The following is a 25,207-nucleotide window of genomic DNA, read 5'->3' on the forward strand; positions in this document are numbered from 1 at the left end:
AAGATATTTTTTGTACAATTCGACCCTGTGTGACCCTGAACCCTGGTTGGCTAAACCTGCTATATGCTGGACTTCACACATGAACGAATACGAATCCTCAGTTTTACAAATCATGTATGGCTTTTTGTTCTGTATTGTACCAGTTCAAAATACAAAAAAAATGCACTGGACTAGACCTCGACGAAAAATTGGAATAAAAAATGGATGAAGAATGAAGGTAAAATAATAGTCCCTGACATAACATACGTTAGCAAGAAGTAGGCAGCAAGAGGTAGGCCTTTTTTGTTCAGAAGGAAAACTAATTGCCAATTTTAAAAATCAGCATGTATATGGCTTTCTGTTCTGTATGAAATCAGTACAAAACACGAAAAAAAAAACATGGATGAAGAAAATACGTTAGCAAGAATTGGGCCTTGATACAGAACTGTGCAATCACTTCAGCCAATACTTCTGCCTCATCGATAACAGTCTTGCTCTTGTTTTCTCCTATATCGTCGTCCTATAACATAAATAAATTGATTACTTTGATTGATTAGCAGTAGAGCAATAGTCATTATGTGTTTGTTTGTGAGTAATGTGGGACGGTCATGTCAAGTCACATTCATCCAAGGATTCCGAACCGTCTTTAGGAAGTCACGACGAACTTGCTGGAGTGTGACAGCCAAGTCAAACTTTACCATCTACTTCGACGAAATTGTCGATTTAACTCTGTGCGCCAAATTTGGCTTAATTCCAACATATAGAAGCTAATAAACCAGGGGTTCTCAGCCATCTTTTGACCGTGGCCCATTTTCGGGTTTGAAAATGTTCTTGAGACCCATCTCTTACCACAGAGTAGAGTCGTAGTCCTTTTCAATGTGTGGTAATCGCCACCACCAATTTGCATATTTCTCTATTATAAGCACCTTTTTATCTTACTAATCATATTTAAATGTAGACCTACAGGGACAAAAAATCGCGCAAAGCACGACAAAAATCTACTTCAACAAACGACAAACAAAGTAATTTTGGGTTCAGTCGAGCTCCCCTAATTGGGTGTTTGAATTGTGATGGCCCTGGAAGATCGTATAACTCATCGTTATCGTTCTGGGCCAGCTTCAAACATTTCTTTGGCGAACGGGATACTATACGGCCGTAAACCAAACTTTACGCTGATTGGTCGAGAGACAATGGCCATGGATACGACGCAGCAACGGAGGACGCTGCATTTACTTCAACATATAGTCGGCACTACGATGTATTCCTATAGCCGTGTAGACTGTATAAAAACGACAAGATTACAGTTAAATGTTTATTTCTTCATCAATAATGAAATTAGGAAAGGAAATAAAAAATATTTAATAACATATACTGAAATATAATGCCGAAATACTACTGTGTTTATGAATGCAGTGCCACCAATGGCAATGAACTGGGGAAAAACAGATTTTTCCATTCATTTCCTTCCAACGCCAAGGTCAGGAAGGCTTGGGAATGCAGAGTAAGAAGGCAGGATTTCAAACCTACTTCCACAAGCTTCATTTACTCCTCATCGCCGACCTCACTGCAGTGCAGCATCGCCGACCTCACTGCAGTTGCACTGACTTAAAAAGCCCAGAAATCACAGTGAGGCGAGCTACAAGTCGGCAGCTAAAGAGCTGATGAATCGCGAGCCGATGCATGAGAGAGTGGAAAGAATGTCAAAGACAAGAATAAATGCATTGATCAGTTCGAATACTGTCATGTCGTGGAGCGCAAAGCCTTAAACAGGCTAAAAGCACCACTGTTGTGTACAATAATCATAATAATAATAATTTGCTCCCACCAATTTTGCAAGGAAGATTTTGCTGCTAGTGCATTATAGATATACCAATACAGTCACGTCTAAAGAGAGGTGCGATTCCCAGTCGCAATCTCCGTGGTGAAGAAGAAGATTATGCGCATTGCAAAGAGGCGGACCCTGAACTCCATGCCGTGTCAACTGTCTTCCTGCAATGTTGTGGATGCTGCACATGCAAATCTTACATTGTCATCTGGTGATCCTGATCTAGAATCGCCATCGTGTAGCCTTGAAATGGAATCTTCAAATCCATCACCGGAATCTTAGCGTGAGAAGCCAACGAAGTCAGTCATATGCAGATTAGCTACCTAAGCCCCCAGAACATCAGAACAGAGAGGATGTGCAGAATGGGGTAAATACATATAGGGCTCTTCGACTCACAAGTAGCAATTTTGGTAGGGTTTTGACTGCTTAGATGGGAACAAGACAGCAGGTACTCCATATGCAACATCTCTTTTCAAATCACTTCAATGACAGTACAGTATGAACAGGTATTCAATATTGTGGGGGTTATTGCACGAAGAAAGCGCCATTCAAGACTACTAAGCATCACGCATGTGAATGTAGCAAAGATTGGTCATGTTCTTTTTCCATATGGATATCTGGGGGCTTCACATGATAGAGTGATTCTAGCTGAGTAGACCTCATCTGCACTGGTGTGCTTGAGGTATCGTAACAGCACATGCAATGAGTTCATGAAATTTGAACTTGGGCAGAAATCACAGGAAAGGAGTTTTTATTTGACTGCTGCTAGATAATTACAAGTAAATCACTCTTATTGGCATCAAATTCAGGCCCAAATGTATGCCACAAATAGTCCTGCCTTCTTATCCTCTGCCTTCCAAAGCCTTTCTGTCCTTTGCGTTGGAAGAAAATGAATGGAAAGATCTGTTCTTCCCCAGTTCATTGCCATTGGTGGCACTGCATTCATAAACACAGTAGTATTTCGGCATTATATTTAAGTATATGTTATTAAATATTTTATTTCCTTTCCTAATTTCATTATTGATGAAGAAATAAACATTTAACTGTAATCTTGTCGTTTTTATACAGTCTACACGGCTATAGGAATACATCGTAGTGCCGACTATATGTTGAAGTAAATGCAGCGTCCTCCGTTGCTGCGTCGTATCCATGGCCATTGTCTCTCGACCAATCAGCGTAAAGTTTGGTTTACGGCCGTATAGCTAGCTGTAAAATGTACCTAATATATATACCAGCGAAGTTTCAAATCCCTGATTTTGTATCTCAATGATTGGACATCTACACGTTGGAATTGAGCCATATTTGCCATGCATATTTTTCGCCACCGAAATAGCCGACCCAATGCTCCCTCTAATTTTTGACTAGTCTGCACACACTCACCAACTCACAGTAGTGCATAACGACTAAAAAAATGACATCACTTCAGATTTTTTCTGTGCGCAGAGACCAACTAAGCACTGTGCAATTGCGCACGTGCGCAGTGCAGCTTTAAGGGAACATGGGTCAGGCAATAGCAATCTGAGCCCCCCACGCGGTACGAATGCGACCAGTTGAGGATGAACTTGCTTCCCGTGCAGAAATGTGAATTGAAAGGAGTTTGAAATGAGTGACAGATAATTGGCAAAAAAGTTTTGGAGACATTGGTTCCACCGCCAAATCTGAGCAAGTGTAACGAGATGATAAAAAATTTATGCAAGCAAGACCAACAATTTTGACAAAATTAAATGACTATAAATTTTTTTTAACTTACATCACGTCAAAGTTTGAGAACCACTGGTATAGTGTTCTGAAGATGAATGGCAGCGGCCCTGGAGGTAGCAACGATTCACTTACTGTCAAATGATATGATAAAGAACGCAGCTGTCACACAGACGTCAGGTTCATAAACAAAATTACCTTGCAAGCTCCAATAACAGTTAGAAATCGTCTCACTTTGGTTGTAATTGTTGTACTCTCGGCCGTAGGATTAGCCACTTTACATGCTCCTTCAAAGATAATATAAGTAGATCAGGGGCTGCATTACAAAACAATGGGGCAAATCGGAATCTCCGCCAGCGGTAACAATCTCTCTCGAATGTGATCACCCCATAGTGTCAAAATTGGTATTTCAAAACATTCCAGACTCAACACCGAGTTGCCATGTCGGCAATGTCAGTAAAGATGACTTTAAACGAGGGCTTATAAGGCTGTGTGGTCAGCAACGATTTGCAATTTAGCTGCGATGATCTTTCACAAGAAGGGAAAGCAAAATACTTTAACTCTGTAAAAATGCTCTCGAAGGCATTGTTATCGAGGGTTTTGTAATCTCGATTGTAATATCAGTAACAACTTACGTGTAATAGTCTTGTAAAGATTAAAATTTTGAAAACTTCTTTTTTGTCCATTTTTGCTTCTTTGACCTTTTAGGCTGAACAATTGCCACACATCTTTTACAGCTATGCTTATCATGATATTTCTGACCGTTGAAGCCAATTGTTCACCGTGAAGTCCTTTCAAAGCAGATACCTGTAGTACAAAATACAAATGGCTCTGCCTTACGATAGTGGTGTGTACCCGAATGAAAAATAACTAGATCAGCCCAAAAAATAAGTAAGGTTTCGATATTTTTCGAATTCACTAATATAGCATCAATTCATCATGGTAAAGTACATGCATAAATGACGATTATACCCCCAAACCCCCCTCTGGCTACGCGCCTGCATAAACATCGAATAACTTGATGGAACGTTGATCTTGACGAGAGGTTAGATCAGGGTGGGCAACTTCTCCAGTCGGCCTCGGATATAGGAAAATTAAGTACTTGGGCACCGGATTGCTGAATCGATGCATTATTCGTCCATTTATCCACAAGGAATATATCGTATTTAATGAATGTATTTTAACGACAGCAATGTCACTTCAAAGCCATTTCTCGCCGATAATGGCGAATACAATGTGGATTTGAGAATAACATTGTCATGTAGGCAATCTCGATACTGAATTCATGCGGCCTGCGTCCTCTACCAAATTCGAAAAGTGGCCTGCAACCCATTCGAAAAGTGGCCTGCAACCCATTTTGAGTTGGCGCCCCTGGCATAAGCATGCCTTACAAAAACCTAGAAGTGTGCCGTGCTACAAGTCGGCGGTTACGGAATCAAAAATAGGAAATATCAGCCTGCTGACCATTGTAGTCGACAAAAATCATGATTACCACAGACCACATTAGGTTTGATTGCATCGTCAATGCCGATAATGCAAGTCTTCTCGCTTCAACGAACTTACGCGTAAGCGCCACTCTCACAACGCTGCGCATACACGTATAATATAATAACATAGTCACTAAAATTTGACGTTGTAAGGAATTAGTGGGGAATCTCGGCAAACTGGGGCGGGGCATTATCATGTAGGACAGAAAACTGTCGGCGGGCCGGACAAAATCACTTCACGGGCCGTATGCTGCCTGCCCCTGGGTTAGATACTCCGGCTAAGTTTGCTCTAATCGACAAAATCATACCAGTTCAGATTTCTTGCAATCGCCGTCAGTCAAGTTCTTTTCCAGTTGTTCCAGCTGAGATACGGTATGACAGGGGTCTTCAATAAGATCTTCAAGCAAGATTGGGGCTGTTGTACTGTGTTTATTTTTTGAGTCGTTGATGATGTGACCTTTAATTAGATCCATCATCTGGTTCATCTGCAACTTGATGTCTTTGATGTCTTTACGCATCAGAGAAATATATTGAGTGGTCACTGTGTGCAGATGTTGGAGTTGATGAAGAACATGGAGGAGCTTAAAAATTATTTGAATTCAAGAAAACTGGATTGATAATATGCGATAAACTTACCATACTTTGTGATAGGCCTTGTTGTTGACAGTCAGAATTTTGCAGTTCAACATTGCTTACAAATGAAGGATCGTCTGGAAAATAGAGCAACTCTATTGCTTAAATTCGAGAATGAATCAAAGTGTTAGGACCTTACTGCATTGGTTGATTTCCTGCAACTGGCCGCTACATTCAATGTTGGGATCATGCTGTTCTTGAACACTGTCCTCACTTGATGATGGCAAACTTGCATTTGAAGCATCATTAACAAGAGCACTCTTGCTTGTCACACTTTCATCGCCAGAATCAGGTGACCGCACTCTTGGAGTTGGTATAGGCATGCCTTGTGTCTGAATACTTGGATTACGTTTTTTCTTTGAAGGAACAGCATCATCTACAAAGTATGAAAGTTATACATATGTCACTTCTGCGTATAACATATTAGGCAGAATAACAGTGTAGGCTATACCTTGATTATCAGATGACATGGACTTGTCAAAAAATCTTTTGGCGGCTGACGTTTTCGGTTAGGCCGTTGGAGGTCCTTATCTGAAGCGGAGGGCAAGCTACTATTGTCTGCAACTGCCCTCATATCACGAAAGGCCTTGACCCATAAATCTAAAACAGATGGATAATATAGATGGTAAGTTTCCAGATTTATCAAACTACTGGATTTGTAAACAGCGCAACTAGATCTAGAATTACTCAAATTTGAAAACTCGCACAAACTTGAAAAAACGATATCGTATCGCACACGCAAACATAGAACTGCTAATGAAATACTGTGCGCAAGTAACTGTATATATAGCTTAGTGGTTCCCAACCTTTTTCGGTGTCAGGGACAAATTTGGAATTTCAGAGTATATAGTGGGGCCGCACGAATTCGTGACTGCTTTAGATCAATAAAAAGTTCACAAAATAGAGTAAAATCGAGGAGAACTGCTGCTGGGTTTTGCCTCAGCGTATTCAACCGTGAGTCACGTGTTGTACATCTATTCGTAGATTAGTTATCACATAACGTTAGCACTCTACTCAGAACTTTTCTGCAATCCTAATTAACAACTCCAGACTCCAAGCTAAGCAAGAGAATTTTATAAATATAAATTTTATTTTACATCATAAATCGATTTCTTTAAATTTTTGTGGGGGACGCAAGACGGCTAGCTCGAGGCCGCGGTTGGGAATCACTGGTATAGCTACAAGCTATAGTCTCATTTTTGTCATGATTCAAGTCATCCCAACACTGGTACTGAGTAACGGTAAACCTTCACAAATTATGAGTTGACTTACCGGATGAGCATTTGATACGTATTTTGTACAGAGTCCAATTGCCCGTGTCATATTTCACTTGATGATGATGAAACGATCCGTCCCGTCAAATCGGCGGTTCTAGCTCGCTTAAACCGTAGCCACTCTTTCTGGTACTGCCTACGTCTGTGCCTCCCCCGTCTTATTTTATATCTGGGCATTACCACGTTGTAGCTGAGCTCCCACTACACTATTATAGACAAAAGTACAAGAACATTCGATCACAATGAATGATTTTTGCGACCACCATCTGATGATATTATATAATCCAGCACTGTCACAATAGCTTATATGATATTCGCAAAAGTGCAAACCAAGTTCTATACTTTGTGACATTATACCATGCACTATATACCTATGTTTCGTATCAAGCATATATAAATGACCATCTACAGTTCAGTTTTCAGTAATCCTCTGAAGGAATATGGTTGGTTGAGCCTTAATGTACCACGATTAATTCCAGAACGCAACTAAACCTAACATACGAATGCGTAGCTGTAAGCCTCCATTACGAGAGCGCTTTGTCTGCCAGTATTTCGCGCCGAAACTTATGTGAACTCGCAAGGAAGAAATGGCCTCTCGTTTACACTCCGGATCAGAAGCCGGAGTCGTAGCAGGATTTCAGCCGGACTGGATGCGGATTCTGAATTTATTTCGACGGTCGGATTTTGACAACATTCTTAATTATAATCTTAAATACGATATCATGATTTTGGCAGAAGTTTTTTGGACGCAGAACCGGAAATTCTCCAGCCGGATTCTGCGGACTTTCAAATTTCCTTCCAAAATTTGGGAACCGACCAATTCCAATCAAATACAAGCCAACCACCGGAAGCAGCGGAGGTGGCGGAGCGCGAGGATGCGGGCTAATATGATATTTAATTTTAGTCTGCAAAATTGCAAGAAAGAGCGTGACACTAGGTGGAACATACGGTTGTGACACAGGTGATTAATCGCCCCATGAGAGTAAAAGTTCAATATAATCTACTGTACATTTATAAACACCACTCTACCATAATAGGAAGCAATAATCGAATTTGATCCTAACAAATATATTTTCAGCATTCGACAAAATTTGGCCAAGAAAAGTTGTGGTTCAGCACAAGGTATGCACATAGCAATTTACAACGTAGCTACGTTGCAAATTGCTATGGTATGCACAGGATATGATTTGGACTTGACTGGACAAGAACAAGCAGTGGTGGCTTTTGGGGTGGGCGGTCGCCCGGGGCCCGCCTGGTCGAAGGGGCCCCCCCTATTTGGATTTAGCGAGTTTTTTCAAGGAGAATGACGAATAAACAATGGAAATCCGTGCACCAAGCAAGAATACGATTCCGTACAGATGTGTCAATCATCATCAAATCACTGCATTTGTTAGAAAAGTCCCGTATCCAGATAATTATCACGTCTCTGCATGCGGTAGAATTATTTAGTTTTGATGTAGTCTATCCTTGTACACATCAGACATGGGGTGATTACTTCATGAATGTAATCGATTGCGATTACGATTACTTCTGAATGACGCGATTACGATTACGATTACACTGGAAAATTAATCACGATTACTCACGATTACATTTATTTTGCATCTTAGAAGTTATATCGGAAGACAATATATGGATTGCGCTGAAAAGGCCTAATGAGATAACAATCTTCCTTTAAAAAAATATGCGTAATTGTCTTGCTACGTCATGATGTACCGATTGCCCATTTTTATAGAGGTCGATTTATCACACCCAACGATTTTCATTCTTGCCAGGTCCATAACCGCCGCCCCCAAAATTTCCCAATAGGGTGAGGAGCGAGATCGAAGGGGACTCAAAAGTATTTCGTAAACCAACATAAATTATACAGTCATTTCGAGAGATTTAATTAACTTGAAAATTCTCTCTGGATAGCTTGATTTTGAAATGCATACGTCTCCTCCTAAAATAAAGGATACATAATTTATAGTAGGGTTGCATTTAAAACAAATGGTTGTTTAAAACACTTTGTTTAAAACATGTTTTAAACGGTGTTTTAAAAACAAAGGCTTTAAATAAACTAAATTGTGTTTTTAAAGTTGTAACATTATGCCATAATTGTGTAAACACTTTCCAAAAAACATATTGTATGAGCATACGGACAATTACCACCCGATTTGGCCTACGTACATCGATATGGGATGGTTGGAACCCTCAAAATAGTCTGTTCAAGAGGTATAGTCCAGATATTTCGTCAAATGAGCTATACTTACCCTATATTTTCAATTGTCAATTTCAATCCACTAGGACGTCACAATTTTATATTCGTGACGCCGTGGTTTGAAAAAAAACATATTTTAAACAAGCGCCTTGTTTTAAACATGTCCGTTTTAAATTGATTTTTGTTTTAAATGCAACCCTAATTTATAGTAATAGGCATTTAGGTGCCAGTCAATACCGTGCCACGACCCATCAAAAGATATACGCAGTTTCGACCAACATGCGACTTTACGAAGTGTGCTACTAAAGAAAGACATTGGTCGAAACTTTGGGTATGTGTCCATTGTCAATAGCCACGCTTGGTGGACGTGACTAATAGTCCGGTCCTTCCAATCTGAGCTCATAATGCAAATGCCACCCGGGGCACCCACAGAGTTTTAAAGACATGACAATTTGTGTGTGCGTTTCACCACCTAAGTTCTTGCGCCACTTCCATATCTTTTAATTATATAACAGACCGGAGGTCACGAATTAACAACATAAACTAAAGTAATTATAACAAGATACCGGACGTGGTAATTATGAATCACGTGCTCCCGGCTCTACAGGTAAATCTGACCATCGGGGTTGAGAGAGGATTAAAAATTAATAGTAATATAATGCAATTACTAATAATATTGACGAAATTCAGTCTTCAACTTGAAAATGCCACCCTATGGGGCCAAAGACCAACGTTTGGACTGGGGGACGAATTGCTGTTCAGGTCCAAATTCTAGCTACAGCCCACGCTAACATGGTATAGAAGCCCATGGCCATGGCGACAGGTCCCAATGTTGAGTAAAGAATTGTGAAATAACGATTGACGCTCGTTTCAAGTAGAGTCATATGAGAATAAGATGAAGCCGGGGCCCGATGAAGCGAACATAAAATTCTGCCTTCAACTTCATACAGATAATGTACTGCAAGCTGCCGTTACGAGAAACGGCAAAGACGGCTCGGTTATGATACATAATATATATCATTAGCAGTTGATTTTTAATGCTTCCTTGTGGAAACCGTAATGTTTTATTCGGCGAGTACAAAATTTCAAATCTTTGTCCATAGTCCTACTGCTCGCCAAGAAGCAACGGTCAAATTGCGTTTAGCTAAGCATACCAAACATCAATACATAAATTACTATTTTAAACTAGGCAGAATGGAGATTAATTATCCTGCTGCAAGGGAGTGACGATGGAACGTGTTGATAACCTGATATACAGCACGGCGGGTGTTCTTACAATCATACTAATGTAGGCTACGTACATCGAATATCTATTTACTGTGGATACTTCTTACGCAATGACGAGCAAAGCTAATAGGCTACTTCTGACGTAATAATGAGCAATACCATTTGGAAATCAGACGTGTGTGCTATCGCGAACCTGGTATAATATCTCTTCCTTGTTCACGAATGTTCAGTTTATGTCATAGTCCTTGTACAAATAAAAAGTAATCGTTCTTTCACTAAGAAATCGATTAAATATGCGAAGTAGTCGATTACGATTACGATTACTTCGGAATTTTTTCGAATGTAATCGATTGCGATTACGATTACTTGAAAATGCTGTAATCGTCGTAATCGATTACGATTACTAATCGCGATTACCCCATGTCTGGTACACATGCAAAATAGACATGGGCGAATCCAGCACCTGGGCAAACCATTGTGGGGGTGAAAGATAGATAATAATAACCGATGCGGAAGGGGGGTAGTTACGGATAGATACTTATTGCCCCCCCCCCGGTAAGTCTCGCCCAGGCCCCCCCCCGGTCGTAGGGCCACCACTGAGAACAAGATATGTTTAAGTCGTGCTTCAGCACAAGGTATGGACAAGATATGATTTGGACTTGACTGGACAAGAACAAGATATATTTAAGCCGTGCTTCAGCACAAGGTATGGACAAGATATGATTTGGACTTGACCGGACAAGAACAAGATATATTGATGTCGTGCTTCAGCACACAAGGTGTGGACAAGATATGATTTGAACCTGGCTGGACAAGAAAAAGATATCCTGACAGGTTCAAAAGATATCTAGTGTTTGCTGGGTCCCTGTCGCCCAATCGTACTTAACTAAAAGACGCACACGATTTCAAATTGGTATTTCTTCACTGGCATATATTTTTTCCCTGCCAGATGGAATTCGTCTTCTGGGGGTTCAGATAGCCAAGACAGGAACATTCGGTGCCAGGGATTTAGGCGCCCGTGGACAATTAAACCTATATGTATTTTGAAGGCTATATATAACGAAGTTTTCGGTGTTAATTTGCTCTGAATACTCTTTAACGATATGTCCTATCACCACATCATCTACTGCGAAGCCATTTTTCTCCAGCGCCGCCAGTACCGCCCCCTGAGCCCAGCGCCCCCCATATCGCCCCCTGAGCGTTTCCGCCCCCTTCAAAATCGCCAGCGCCCCTTGGGGGGCGCTGGGGGCAAGGTTAAGAGCCACTGGCCTAGGCGAAGTAAATAAGAGACATGCGCACTGAATGAAAAGTAATGCAGAGAATATAAGACGCAATCGACAAAATGCAACGCAACATTACTGTCCGGCGAAACGAGAGCGTAGCTCAGGAGCAAATGAGTGACTGCGCGCGAGAGTGAGAGATCAGCTGGCGTCGCGGCAATGGACAATGGACTTGTGTTTCGAAGTGTAACCGCGTCGCAGAGAAACGTTGCGCTGTTGGTACTTTCTATAGACGCTTCGGTGGAAGCTAGCACACGAGTGACCAGCCTGTCCTTGAGTTGTAAGGGTAGAACTGGGTACGTGGAGTTGTAAGGGTAGATCTGAGTACGTGGGTGTGGAAAGGTTGGGAACATAACCCTGAAATTAATCGCCTCAATCTCCTAGTCTTGACATGGGTTCATATGTTCATTGTCATAGTGAGAGCATGTCAGGTAGCCCAATTGGTGAAAGGCATTACAAACGTGGTTTTGCCGTGGACAGCACTTAGAGTGAACTGCGACTAGAAATTGCGATGTATAGTAATGCAAAATAACTCTTAATAGGACGCAAGACTCCTATAACGACTACTGCAATTCCATATTACTTTAATTCTAAGATACTTTGCTATGAACGTACACGTGTAAACAGGAATTTATACTGGTCTAATGTTCTGTTAACAAATTTTCATTATGATAGTTGAAGAATGTGGAAAGTACCTAAATAGTGCTTAACGTGCCAAACTGAACAATTCGGTGCCAACTAACACGAAAATAAGCCACAATTCCGAAATTTGCTTCGCAAATGCGTCAATTACCAACACCGCATACCACCTTTGAGTACGCGCTGCTGAGTTACGAGGAGTAATCATGATTGTTATTTTGTTGATTACTGACAATTGGGGTAAACACCTACGGTTCATTGCGAGAGTCTTCTAAACATTGATTCTCGTTCATTCGCTTACCGGAAGCGTTGGCGGTAGGACGTGTTTGCTGGACAGCTCGATTCTTCTTACTGGCAAAAGCGGATTGTCTGGTTTGCTGAACATAAATCTGCTTTAGCAGGTTTTCCTTTCTGATCCAGAACTTCGGAATCTTGATCCTTACCTGTATTGTAGTTTGCAAGAATGTGTTGCATGGCGTTGACACCTGTGGTTACGTCTCCTATCTATTATTAATGGTATACTACCTTATGCGCGCTCTGGAACGTCTCTGGTCACCCGCCCGTTCCTACTTCTGCGTACTATTATGCACTAGCCTACATTAGCTTTGTACACTCCGTTACCTGCCGACCGTTCCTGCTGTCGCGTGCCGCATCCTCTATCTCTATATACACTTGCTTATATACACTTGCTTGCACATTTTATACTCTTATGCGCTGCGGACCAGATATAACCTGCTAGAGTTGTAACCTGAGTCTCACGTAATGTGTGGCTGGATAGATATACTTGTCTCTTTTCGTAGTAGACGCACGTCCCTTCGTTAGTCCTTGCTCTGACAACTTCAACGTGAATGCATGCTCTGACAACTTCAACGTGAATGCAAAGTCCTTGCTCTGACAACTTCAACGTGAATGCAAAGTCCTTGCTTGACAACTTCAACGTGAATGCAACGACAGTATTGCCTCAGATAGATATATTGGTCGAATATGCATGGAATATACAGTAGGATATCGCATATGAGTCTAGCGTATAAGTCAAATGCAAGAACTGATAAGGAAAGTCACGTGGTAGCGAGAAGGTATAAGTCACGTGCTATGCAGATATGAGTGAGAGCCAGGGCTGTCACAATGCCAGTATCTCTCAACCAGTGTATCGATTCGACAGCTCAGGGGTCCCGCGAGCAGATGCGGTGAACAAGATCGCCGTACAACAAAAATTAGGTATTCCAAATTTCTTGCCGAGTTTGGCATATGACAGGTCACCTCATCCGCGTAAGCGGTGTCTTACAGATGTAAGTCGGTAGTTACGGAAAAAAAACGATACATATCGGCCAGGTGTGAATGTGAATAGTATTCGACGAACGCCATGAATACCGCACGACGAACGCCATGAATACCGCAAACAAGGACGAATATATGTTACAGGTGGTTCTGTCATTATTATACCTGATCAAGACGATCACGCGATGTGCGATGCGATGCAACCTTTGAAATTCAAGGCACTGAACTATTTTACGAAATACACCCGGGTGAAGTTCACTGGTCTGATTTACAGTTCACTCATCAGATAATCTCCCAGTCTCATGGCACTGCAGTTTGCGGTCCGTCTCTTTATCGAGTTCCATTCTCTTGAGTGCTTTTCAACCCGTTTAACGGTTCGGACTTGATTGCAGTTTGGTGCGAATGAAAATCATAATTTGTTATTTTTTTCTGACGTGAAATAATTCACACAACCTAATAGTAAGTTCAAGGGCGCTGTGTGTGTGAATTGAACGTATAACCTACCTCGCTGCACATGGGCGAGTAGCTTTTGAACGAGTCGTCGAATTTCTCGATTCCGGGTCAGAGGTCTGACAAGCCGAGCTATCGCAGCTGATGGACTCCTTCGCCACTTTTCTTCACGTCGCACAATATCCGCCCAGATGTTCTAATCTAAAATATCTCCGCGTTACGTCACCAGACACGTCAGCACTCGCTTCTGACGTGCTTACTTTTAGCATTTTGCGCGGTCTTGTGTTCCTCGGCCGACCTGCCTTCGTCGGTCGAATTGTTCTAACTATAATAGAGTCACTGTCGGAGACGGACACGAATACTGGAAACCTTATTTCAAACAAGTCAACGATCCCTCATCAGCGAAACTGACTCGCGATTTTCTGGTTACTGCTTATTGGGCTATCGCGGCATGGGGCTAGGCGGTGTAGAGAAAACGCATGCACAAAGAATGAAAAATAAAGCGACATTGGGGGCTGTGAAGCATTTAAAAACAAATACTTAACATTTGGTTTAAAAACAAATACTTGACATTTGGTACGCCATGGACATGGAAGAAGTTGTTGGGCTCGCGATCAGAGAAGTAAAGATTACGATATATTTGGAAAAAGCGGTCGCGAGACGTTGTTTTTCCGAAATTTGGGCACTTTATCAAAAACACGCATCGCTCCAATGCATTGCCATGTTGGGAGTTTCAGTGTGCTCATAGCAAAACCATACCGATGAAACACTTCCATCTCGGTGATCTCTCCATGCGACCATAAATGGCTTCTTTTAGCGGGTGGCGCGTCCCCACTAGCCGACCTATTCCGTTGTCGTAGTGCTTCTTTGCGACGGTAATTCAAATTCAGATTTGTTTTATCCGTTATATCACGGAATACCTCTTCAGAGTAAGAAACAGTCAATTTCCGTTGGATTTCATCCTAAGCTGTGCTTCGGTACAGATGCCGTGCCAGTAAATTGTTACCGGTATATTATTAAACACAGCTGATGATGGCTGGCCCACGTAAACTGCTGATGCTGACTGCGGATTGCAGAGTCTGCAAAATAACGTAATGAATCATTCAAAATTACAAACAGAATAATTTGATGCAAACTTACAAACAGAATATAATGTGATGCAAACTCACCTCGGGAAGTGCCAGGATTCCCGTCACGTGAGTTGTTAGCCCGCGAGTTCGTCCGCTGTCTGGGCCTTGGTTGTGAGGAAATGGGCCCTGGTAAAGTGACTTGTGTGTGGTGGGGTGTCCTGCAGGCGTGTAGACGTTGGTTGTCAGTCACTCGTTTTTAAATCCTCCAGATCGACACTTTCAAGATCGGCACCTCCATGTCGTCAAGACGCATGTCCTCTGAAACGCACACCAGCAAATATTGGTTATCATAAACAGGACTTTGTAAGAATTCAATTCAACGTACCTCGACTCTAAACAACATCTCCAGCGCGTTCACCATCATCATCACTGTCACATTCAATAACATTATCGTCGTTCTCTGCATTCAAAACTCTATCCAACAGTTCGCGCGCTGCAATGTATTTTCTAGTCATGATATTCCTTCTTTCGCATCTCAGCCGACAGTGAATGATACTGCGCAAATAGCATCAGATCTGTACTGAATACCAGAATCACCACCTCTTCGTATCTGCCCCCCTCCCACCACCAGGCGTACTGTCTAAAATTATGCTCGTTCGAGTCGACTGATGCACGCAATAGTCTTCTGTATCATTTCTATCGGAGCTTTGATGTGCCGGTGAGTTGCGTTTTTTCGTTACCATGGGCCAGATCTGAAACATTCTCACCAGAAGTGAAGTCATTTACGGACATAAATTTGCTGTCATATCAATTGCGCGTTGGCGATCTTGTAGCTCGCTGAACACCATGGTAGTATTGATGTAATAGGTATGAAAAGCGGCAATCGATAATATACGTAATCTGCCACAGCAAATCTGCGCTAATTTCAACAGCAAATATATTGCCGCGTGTTATTGTTTTGGTAATATCATATTATCGCGGACGCTCAAATGATTCATTCCACAACGCCGGTATGTTATCGCTGATCCATCATCCATTGTACGAGATAGGGCTATGAGCTGAAACGAACCTCGCTGTTGTACAACAAGTAGAACTGAAGATATAGTGGCTGATTTGACAGGTAGTCATTCCTGCAATATGAAATAGTGTTTCACTGATACACGCGCATCGCAGCAATCAGTTTCGAAGTGCTTTTTCGTGTTTCACTGATACACGCGCATCGCAGCAATCAGTTTCGAAGTGCTTTTGCGACCGCAGACTCTACATTACATACCTATATCCGCTTAATTGAAAATCAGCATTCTACCATATTTTTGTAAAATAATTTATTGCATGGCGCAATACATGAAATAATGCATCACGTGTCTGACGCAATAGCAAATCTAAATAAACATCTAACGCCAACCAACGGAACAAACATATATCACGGTTACAATTGTGGCTTCGTATGGAGATCGTGTAGCTCGCTGAACAACATCACGTTAGTATTGGTGTATTAGTATGAAAAGCAGAAATGGTCAATATGCGTCATCTTCAACAGCAGAAAATATATTGCAAAAACCCGCTCATGTTATTTCGTAAAACATTTTTACTTTCAATTCGAAAAATATTCGGTGCGAGTACCTGTTTTTACTTTCAATTCGAAAAATATTCGGTGCGAGTACCTTCATTGTCGACTTGTATAGTGGCTGCGCGAGGCGGCGTTTCACCAATAGCAAGTTCTGGCATCAAAATAGTAGTTCATAAATCCGTGTGCACAAAATAGTAGTTCATAAATCCGTGTGCAATTCCCAATGAAACTGATACGGCATATCTTTCGTCAAACATCACTTTACGTTACCTTCATTGTCGACTTGTATAGTGGTTAGGTGAGGCGGCGTTTCACCTGTAGCAAGTTCTGTCATCAAAATATGACTGTCATCAAAATATGAGTCAATAAATCCGTGTGTAATTCCCAATGAAACTGGTACGGCTACGCACCTTCATTGCTGACTTGTATAGTGGTTGGGCGAGGCGGCGTTTTACCCGTAGCAAGTTCTGTCATCAAAATACGAGTTGATAAATGCGTATGCAATAACCAGTGAAACCGGTGCCACACATATTTCATGAAACACATTATACCGGTGGACTATGAAGGTGCGTAAAGTGGCGTTTCATGAAATACAGCGAAATAATACCTTTCAGTGCGGCAGCGTCGGTGTATACAGACTCGTTCGTGCTTGTCATGGCAATATCCATTAGTCTACCGGATGTGGCTACACCGACCGCTGTTTTGCTTGCGCGACCAATTCCGTCGTAATGCGCAGCAGCAATTTCTGCACTATGTGCAGACGACATTGCAACGTGTCCCGACTCATGATCATCTGCAGTGCCGATCATGGTGACCACTATTTTCCTGAGATGTCGATACGTAAGTGACAAGTGAAATTTTCTTCTTTTACAATATGCTGTTACACACGCAGAAGGTTCCCGTACAACTCTCCGCTTGAGCTTCTCAATGCCGGTCTGTCCCCTGCATCATGGTCTTCATTGGTGAAGAGGTATATCTGGAAATATCCACCGCTTAGTCACGAGATGATGCAACAAACATTCGAAACATATACCTCTTTGAATCGAGAATTGTTTTGTATTTCCCATTGCGAATAATCCCTGATTTCCTTTGTCCGTATTCTTACTCACTTGCATGATTATAGTCGCATTGTCTTCCAGAGATGTCATGGGATAAGAATTTCATTATACGTTACTCTTTTGAAATACGATAGCCTCGTCCCCGAATTTAATGTTTGCTGCCAGGCATTCCCGAATATTTTTCCCGTTGATCGACAACGTAAGATATCCAGAGAAGTCGTTAGAATTAAGCAATTTATCAAAACTATAGATATGAAAGTCGCTTGTCCCGATTTTTAGAACAAGATTGAAATTTAAATCTGTGAGCAGCGATCTGTTCATAGATTTACCGATTTCACTTTTGGTTCAGTTCCAGGACACACAATGCTGACAGCATCATAACCATGTTAGCTTCAAACACGCTTCTACTATGTGTAGATAAAATATAAATGCCGAACGAATTTACTTGAGACAAGCGCGAATCGTTTCTAATAAGCACATCACTGAAATAATTAAAACTGAAATCGAGCATTAATTATGAACACGATGGAAATCGCGAAAAAAACTTTCAGTTGAGATCGGCTTCGCGCCCTCAAGGGGGACGTTTCGCCCAGATTGAGAACCACACTGCTTTAGAATTATCATGGTGAAATATACTAAGGAAAAGTTTAATCAAGTCTCTGTATAAATTCGAAATGGTTTTGTCTTTCCCATTGCGAATAATCCCTGATTTCCATTGTCCGTATTCTTACTCACTTGCATGATTATAGTCGCATTGTCTTCCAGAGATGTTATATGATAAGAATTTCATTATACGTTACTCTTTTGAAATACGATAGCCTCGTCCCCGAATTTAATGTTTGCTGCCAGGCATTCCCGAATATTTTTCCCGTTGATCGACAACGTAAGATATCCAGAGAAGTCGTCAGAATTAAGCAATCTGTTGATACATGCGCGTATTACAACTTGGTCTATGTACAATGTGCACCCAATACGTACGTTTAGTTTCATCCAGTTGTGGTCTATGATGTACATATCTTTGGAGATGTTTTTGATTTTGCTGTTTTCTTTTAGATTCACGATGCGAGCATACGTATCCTCGATCTCACAGTCTTTGCTGGTTATCGGTTGACGCCACTTTCCTCACGAGATGAGGTTGGTGGTGCATTGCATACTCGAGAAATCCTTTCAGTGCGTTCAAGGTATTGAATATGGTACTGTATGAAACCTGGTTGTCGGGGTTCCCTATGTGCGTTATCAGTCTGTCGGGTTCCTCGGTCACATATTCCTTGAAAATCGATTTCAGTTTACAGTTCACGAAGCATGCCCTTTGCAATACCAGCATGTCAATTGCAACTGGTACGTACATAGCGGATTTACCTGTCTTTGGTTTACATACATGTATCGAATGTAACACAGGAATGTGGATATCGAACTTATTGGTTTGGGTTTGTATAAATATGTATTAATTGTATAGAAGATCTGCAGTGACAACAACCGTTGTGATGTGCAGACGACGTTGCAACGTGTCCCGACTCATGACCATCTGAAGTACTGTGCTCTCCGCTTCAGTTTCTCAAGGCCGGCCTGTTCCCTGCATGATCGTCATTGGTGAAGAGCCAAACCTGAAAATACCCAGTTACCCACCGCTTAGTCGCGAGGTGATGCAACAAACAGTCGAAACATACCTATTTGAATCGAGAATAGTCAGTCTTTCCAATTGCGAATAATCCCTCATTTCCTTCGTCATTATTCTACTCACTTGCATGATTATAGCCGCATTTTCATCCAGAGATGTTATGGGACTAAGTAGTTCATTATACGTTGCTCTCTTGAAATGCGGTAGCCTTGTTCTCGAATTTAAGCCGATTTTTATAATGCTTTTGCTGCCAGGCGTTCCCGAATATTTTTCGCTTGATCGACACCGTAAGATATCCAGAGAGGTCGTCGGAATTAAGCAATCTGTGACATGCGCGTATTACAACTCGGTATATGCACAATGTGCACCCAATACGTACGTTTTCAGTTTCACCCAGTTGTGGTCTATGATGTCCATATCTTTGTGGAGATGTTTCATTTTTATTTTGACAATGCGAGCATACTCCAATACTCTTTGCTGGTTATCGGTTGGCGTCGCTTTCATCACGAGATGAGGTTGGTGGTGCATTGCATACTCGAGAGCTGCTTTCCACTCCGCACATGTGACATGTGTATTGCCTGATCCTCTTTTTAGGATTTTCTTTGCCTCGTCACAAACAGATACACCGAATGACTTTTGTAGGTCGCAGCTTTGAGAGCATGCTGTCCAGTCGTGTACTACCTTACAACGACTTCGCAGGTTGATTGAAATGCTTAGAATACCCAGTCACAGCCTCTGAAAACGAATCATTGCCATGCTATAACATACCACAGTTCCCATCTTCATACTTTTGTAGTAGTTCCCGGCTACAAACCATTTAGTGGCTTCTGGTGACGAAATCACCGTCTGACGAAATCACCGTCAGAGGAGTTGTCATCTGAAATGATGACACATATGTTTTGTAGGTATAAGTGATGCAAAACATCCATCCTAAGTCATTTGATCACACTTGAAAGGTGGTGTGTGAGAAAGGTGGTGTGTGGTTCACAACAGCTTCAATCCGGTCTTTTTCCTGCCTCGGGGTCCACAGGAAAGCAATGTCTAAAATGAGCGAATATAATGACATTCTAATTTACTGCGTACTATGAGTACAGATTGTCTATTATATACCTGTGAATTTGAATGTGAGGCTCCTGGTTTTGTCTGAAGTGACTCCAATTTCAGTGAGGGTGTCTTCGTATCTCCGTGTTTATGCTGTTGAGCTGGAATATTGGGTTGAGTCGTCACCAACCAGCTTTTCTCGGGCGTGATCGTCCAGATCACCAGTCTCGTGATTGTCCAGATCACCATTAACGAAAAGTATGTTCCAGGCTTCGTCCGAACTGGTCCCAATATCACCCGAGTCGGTAAGTCTGTCTTTCGTCTCGCCGTTATAATGATGTTGAGTGGTCACCAGCTTTTCTCGGTCGTAATCATCGTCATGGCTTTGCTGCAGCTCACCACTTTCGACAAGCATGTTCCTGGCTACGTCTGAACTGGTTCCAATATCACTTAGTCAGTGAAGGGGTCTTTCGTCTCTCCGCTGCCATACTCTTGAGCGGGAATATTGGGCCAAGTCGTTACTACCCTTACTCGGCCGTATTCGTCATATCAAAGTTCCACATCGCCACTTTCGATAAGTCGTGTCCGCAGTACGTTGTTGATATTTGCATTGTGGAAATCAATGATCGATCGAAACATAAATATGTGATTTATTGGCGTCATTTGGTTGAGGAATCTGCTCCCCTTTTCGTTAGTCCGTTAAACTGTTCAACAACTTGGGTGTTGACTTGATTTTTCAGTTCTATATTGAGGTAGACGCAACGTAAAACTTCTTCTATTCAGGTCACATTCTTTTCGTGGAATCGATCGAAGAGACAAAGATGAGCATTTTGTCCAATCATAATGACCGACTGATCTCTATCGCCGATGGCACTGCCATAATTCATTGTATTGATATACTGAGCTTTCGCTTCAATGCCTTATCGACGTTAACATCCGTTAGCTCGCATGCCATTCCTGCATGGGGCGAGAACACTTCATGGAATCTTATTACCATGTTTGCCCACAATGATAACATTAGGTTGTAGTTTAAAAAGATCAAATGATGTCAACTCGACGTCTCTGGGGCTTACAGCCCGATGCACAAATTTTATCCCATACACACTTCCGTGCGGACAAAGACAAGACAAGCAGCCACCAGAGCTCGGCGAACGCTTTGTTGAATTTTTCTGTATCTTTTGAAATGCTTTTCTTAATCATCATCAATTTGTCAAGCTTACACGCTTTTTCTGTTTTCCCGATGATTGATTTTGCGACTTCGTCAAGTCCGCCGCGGACATGTTCTGCAATGCCACTACGAGTCGGTCTTCAGTCATCTCTCGACAGTCGGCCTCCAAAGATCCATCAGTTTTTAACACTTACGATATTCCATATTCAGCAAAAAAGCCCCACTTCTGCTTTGTTCCCCGATGAATGGTGACCACTTGGACAAGTTGGGTGCACCACTCCGAGACCTGCCTTTTCGGGAATCCCCGCAGTACCATATTAAGTTCGATTTTGTCCCAAAATTCGTCACAATCGACCTCATCGATCTCTTGATCAAGATTAGACGAACTTAGATGCGAGGCTGACCATCGAAAGTTTTTTTTTTGCAGAGATCCAGGATCAAAATCGTCGGTTGATTTTACCACTTAAATCACGACTGAAGGAGTATTTATGATCAGAAGTATCTTCGAAATGCAAATACGCGTTTCGACTCTACTTTTCGCTCAAGGTGCGCCGAGAGCATTCGCTCAAGGTGCGCCGAGAGCACTTTTGACAAGCTTCCGACTGGGAGAAACTCTTTCACTGCCTCTCTCAATGTTAAGCAAATTATCATCGAAATTGTGGATGCCAACCACATATTGCATTGTGTACACTGGCGATAATACGCTTTTATAAATTTTCGGTAAGTTCATTAAAACCATGAATCTTCGCTTCACTTGTGTAACGCTTGACCGATTTCAGACCATCGACCAAGTTTCGCCTCAATTTAACCTTTAACACTACACCGCATGGCATTCAATACCACATGGGAATATAGACCAATATACTAGTTACTCAGAAAACCCAGTGCCAAATCTCAACTGCAATCCAACATATGTTTAAAGCTTTTTGAATTTTACATTGATAAACCTGAAGGTTGCAGAGCTGAAATGAGCAGAAAATCGTCAATTTTTCAAAACTACATAACTTTTGACCCCGGGGATCAATTTTCCTCAAATAAACTTTATTGTGTTCGAAATTAACTTATCTATGCATGTACCAAATTTCATAAGATTTGGAAATGTGGTGGTTCCAACTTTTGTTGTCCAGGTTGGGAATGGCCCCAATACCTTACCGACATCTGTGACGAATCATAGTCACGATAATTAGTGTTGCTACTCTAGGTTCCTGGAAAAACACAAGATTATGTCGTGAAAAAACACTAGATAATTGCTGGAAAAATTTGCCGTTAAAAAGTAATCATGATGACTAAAGGTACAAATCCATGGATAAGAAGTGTTCCACACATGAATTCGTCATTACTCATTAGTAATCATCAAGTTCATCAAATAATATCACAAAGGGAAAATTGCACAGCTAGCCTAGGGGAATGAATGATTTTATTATTCCTTGTGTGGATAAGGCTTTTAACGTATTCAATACACTCAAGTATGCTGTCCTCGCCAAATGAAAATCTTGCCGTAATCTGCAGACTGAGTTCTACGAGAAACGACAGAGCATCAGAGCGAAATCGCTCTTCATTTTTTCAGAGACTTGGGCCGAGGCCAATTCTTCTACTCAGCAACGAATTCGATACTCAACTCGCGTCAAAAAGTATACTCACACTCAAATACGTCAGAATCGGCTCTCAAATCCAAGTCACCGCACCACCAGACTTAAGTGTCGATTTTCACGGTCGGGCAGCCAACCGCAGGAAGTAACCTTGGCAACACCCGCCGCGGTTATCCGAAATAGGCCAGTAGGCCAATTGAACGAAACAAATCTGCTGAACTCTGTGGAGTTAGCATAGCGTTTTGCTGTTGAGTGGAAGCGAGTTGGTTGTGATGGGTATCGTATGATGATGCTACAGCATTTTTAACTTTATTGCGTCAAGGTATGGAAATATCGGTTATATGCGTCAAGGTATAGAAATATCGGTTATAATGAATTAATGATGTTATTTGACAGATACAGAAATAAATGGCCTCAAATGCAATTGTACGGCGAGAGCCGAATTTCTTGGATAAAGAAAAGGCTTTGTTATTAGAGCTAGTAAGACAAAGCCCCTTACTGGAAAATGAAAAAACCGATAAAGTTTGTGTGACTGTCAAGGAGAGGGCATGGGAGCTGCTGTCTATCGAATTTATTGCGGCCGGCATCAGCTGCGAGAGGTCAGTAAAATGCCTGAAAAAAAGATGGCAGAACATGAAGGATCGCTGCAAGGCTGATGCGGCGAAGCTGAAAAAAGAGCAGCTCAAAACCGGAGGAGGGATCATTGAGGTCGATGTTGACCCTCTGAGTGAGGGAGTGGCATGTATGTTTGAATTTGCTATGTGGGGCGGCTCAACATGAAATTTTGCTTTATAGCCGTCGTTCCGGGGCAAATATCGGACCTAAATAATCCCTTCGACGATGATGGAGACAAGTCCTGTGAGTCGTGCGAAATTATCTCATGTGTATAGTGAATAACCGAATACTCTTTCATCATTTCCAGTTGTAGTACTCAATTCCGTCATTGAGGAGGAGGAGGATGCTGGGAACAAAGAAAATAATATGAGCACAAGCTCTTATCAATCAACCAGCTGTAGTCGTCGTGGTGAGAACAATACCAAGGCTGCATAGTGCCAATGGCCAACGAAATTGGCAAAGTCATTTTATTTTCAGACGAGAACATAGGTAAAGGCATTGAAGCAGTGAAGGCGGAATACATGAGGGAAACAATTAATGAAGCGACGTGGATGAAACAGTTGAGGATAAGGGAGGGTAAAATGATGGAGGAAGAAAGTATATTGAGGAAAGAATAGCTGAGATTGAGGATCAAATATTTGAAACTGAAAATCGAGAAATTGGAAAAATCGTAAAAAAAAATTATTAATATTATTAGTAATAAAAGTTCTAGTTCCGAATGTCATGTTCGTTCTTTGCTCACCTAAATGATAGCGTCACGCTCGACTCGTCTTATTCCATACGAGAGAGAAGTCACTAGCACATGTCAGTCTTTTGCGACGACCGTGCAATGAGTGCGCAGGTAGTGCCGATGCGGTGGTGAACGTACTAGAGTCGAAACGATACTGAGAAGATTAGCATGCCCCTGGCGCAAGGGGGAGGGCACGCAAAATTGTGCAGAGTACTAAAGAAGAACCTAAGCGGAGAACATCTGAATCGATCGTGGCTGTCGCAATGGGGTAGGTCGTACTTGGACTTCACATTATGCTGTCTGTAACACGATGCAGGCCTCTTCGAGCGGCCCCTATATTCAAAACCCTGTGGTTCACTGATCTGTACTAATACAAATAATGAGGAAAGGCGACGGTGTAGTATATTGATAAAACAGAATTAACGAAAACAAATAGTAAGAAATGGAGCAAAACCAGTAATTTGTATAGTAATGAGGGGTCTAGTGTGATTTCCTGTCCAGCGATAATGAGGAAGACAATGTGGAATTGAGAACATAATTGTCATACAGGCACCCCCATGTGCAAGTTTACTTGCTTCTATGAACTTATGCGTAATCTCCACTCTGACTCACACTGAAACTGTCCGCGAACCGGACAAAATCCCCTCGCGGGTCGTATGTTTCCCGCCGCCGTCCTAAACTGTGACACAATTTTTTAAGGCAAAGCTCAAAATCTCGCGATGAAGCTCTGCCTTACTGCCCTCCTTGAAGCTGTATCTCCTGCATTAACATGAGGCTC

The 25,207-nt window shown here is 41.8% G+C and overlaps 3 protein-coding genes across 5 annotated transcripts in view; 2 read left to right on the plus strand and 1 right to left on the minus strand.

Moving 5' to 3' along the window:
* The window catches only part of LOC145434839 (uncharacterized), a 249,143-nt gene that overhangs the window by 153,164 nt on the left and 70,772 nt on the right, over nucleotides 1-25,207 (plus strand). The gene's annotated exons all lie outside the window — the stretch shown is intronic.
* LOC145434849 (uncharacterized) overlaps nucleotides 3,503-25,207 on the minus strand; it is a 262,689-nt gene continuing 240,984 nt past the window's right edge. Inside the window, exons 2-8 of one of the 2 annotated variants that reach the window (XM_080312087.1) lie at nucleotides 6,895-7,102; nucleotides 6,074-6,222; nucleotides 5,762-5,998; nucleotides 5,626-5,699; nucleotides 5,298-5,570; nucleotides 4,138-4,309; nucleotides 3,504-3,789 (exon numbers count right to left, since the gene is read on the minus strand). In XM_080312087.1, coding sequence (XP_080168213.1) covers nucleotides 3,668-3,789; nucleotides 4,138-4,309; nucleotides 5,298-5,570; nucleotides 5,626-5,699; nucleotides 5,762-5,998; nucleotides 6,074-6,092 — 897 coding nt within the window. In that variant the 5' untranslated portion in view covers nucleotides 6,093-6,222; nucleotides 6,895-7,102 and the 3' untranslated portion in view covers nucleotides 3,504-3,667. Of the gene's footprint in view, nucleotides 3,790-4,137; nucleotides 4,310-5,297; nucleotides 5,571-5,625; nucleotides 5,700-5,761; nucleotides 5,999-6,073; nucleotides 6,343-6,894; nucleotides 7,103-25,207 lie in introns of those variants that run through there. The other variant, XM_080312088.1, reaches the window with a different exon arrangement.
* Nucleotides 22,601-25,195, plus strand: LOC145434855 (myb/SANT-like DNA-binding domain-containing protein 3). Its single transcript, XM_080312098.1, has 4 exons — nucleotides 22,601-23,826; nucleotides 23,880-23,942; nucleotides 24,007-24,108; nucleotides 24,177-25,195. Exons 1-4 carry the CDS (start codon nucleotides 23,493-23,495, stop codon nucleotides 24,314-24,316), a joined length of 639 nt encoding a protein of 212 aa, XP_080168224.1. The 5' UTR covers nucleotides 22,601-23,492; the 3' UTR covers nucleotides 24,317-25,195.

Source organism: Botryllus schlosseri, chromosome 3, assembly GCF_051294905.1.
Source record: "Botryllus schlosseri isolate E-star chromosome 3, Bs_hap1, whole genome shotgun sequence".
Classification (NCBI taxonomy): Eukaryota; Metazoa; Chordata; class Ascidiacea; order Stolidobranchia; family Styelidae; genus Botryllus; species Botryllus schlosseri.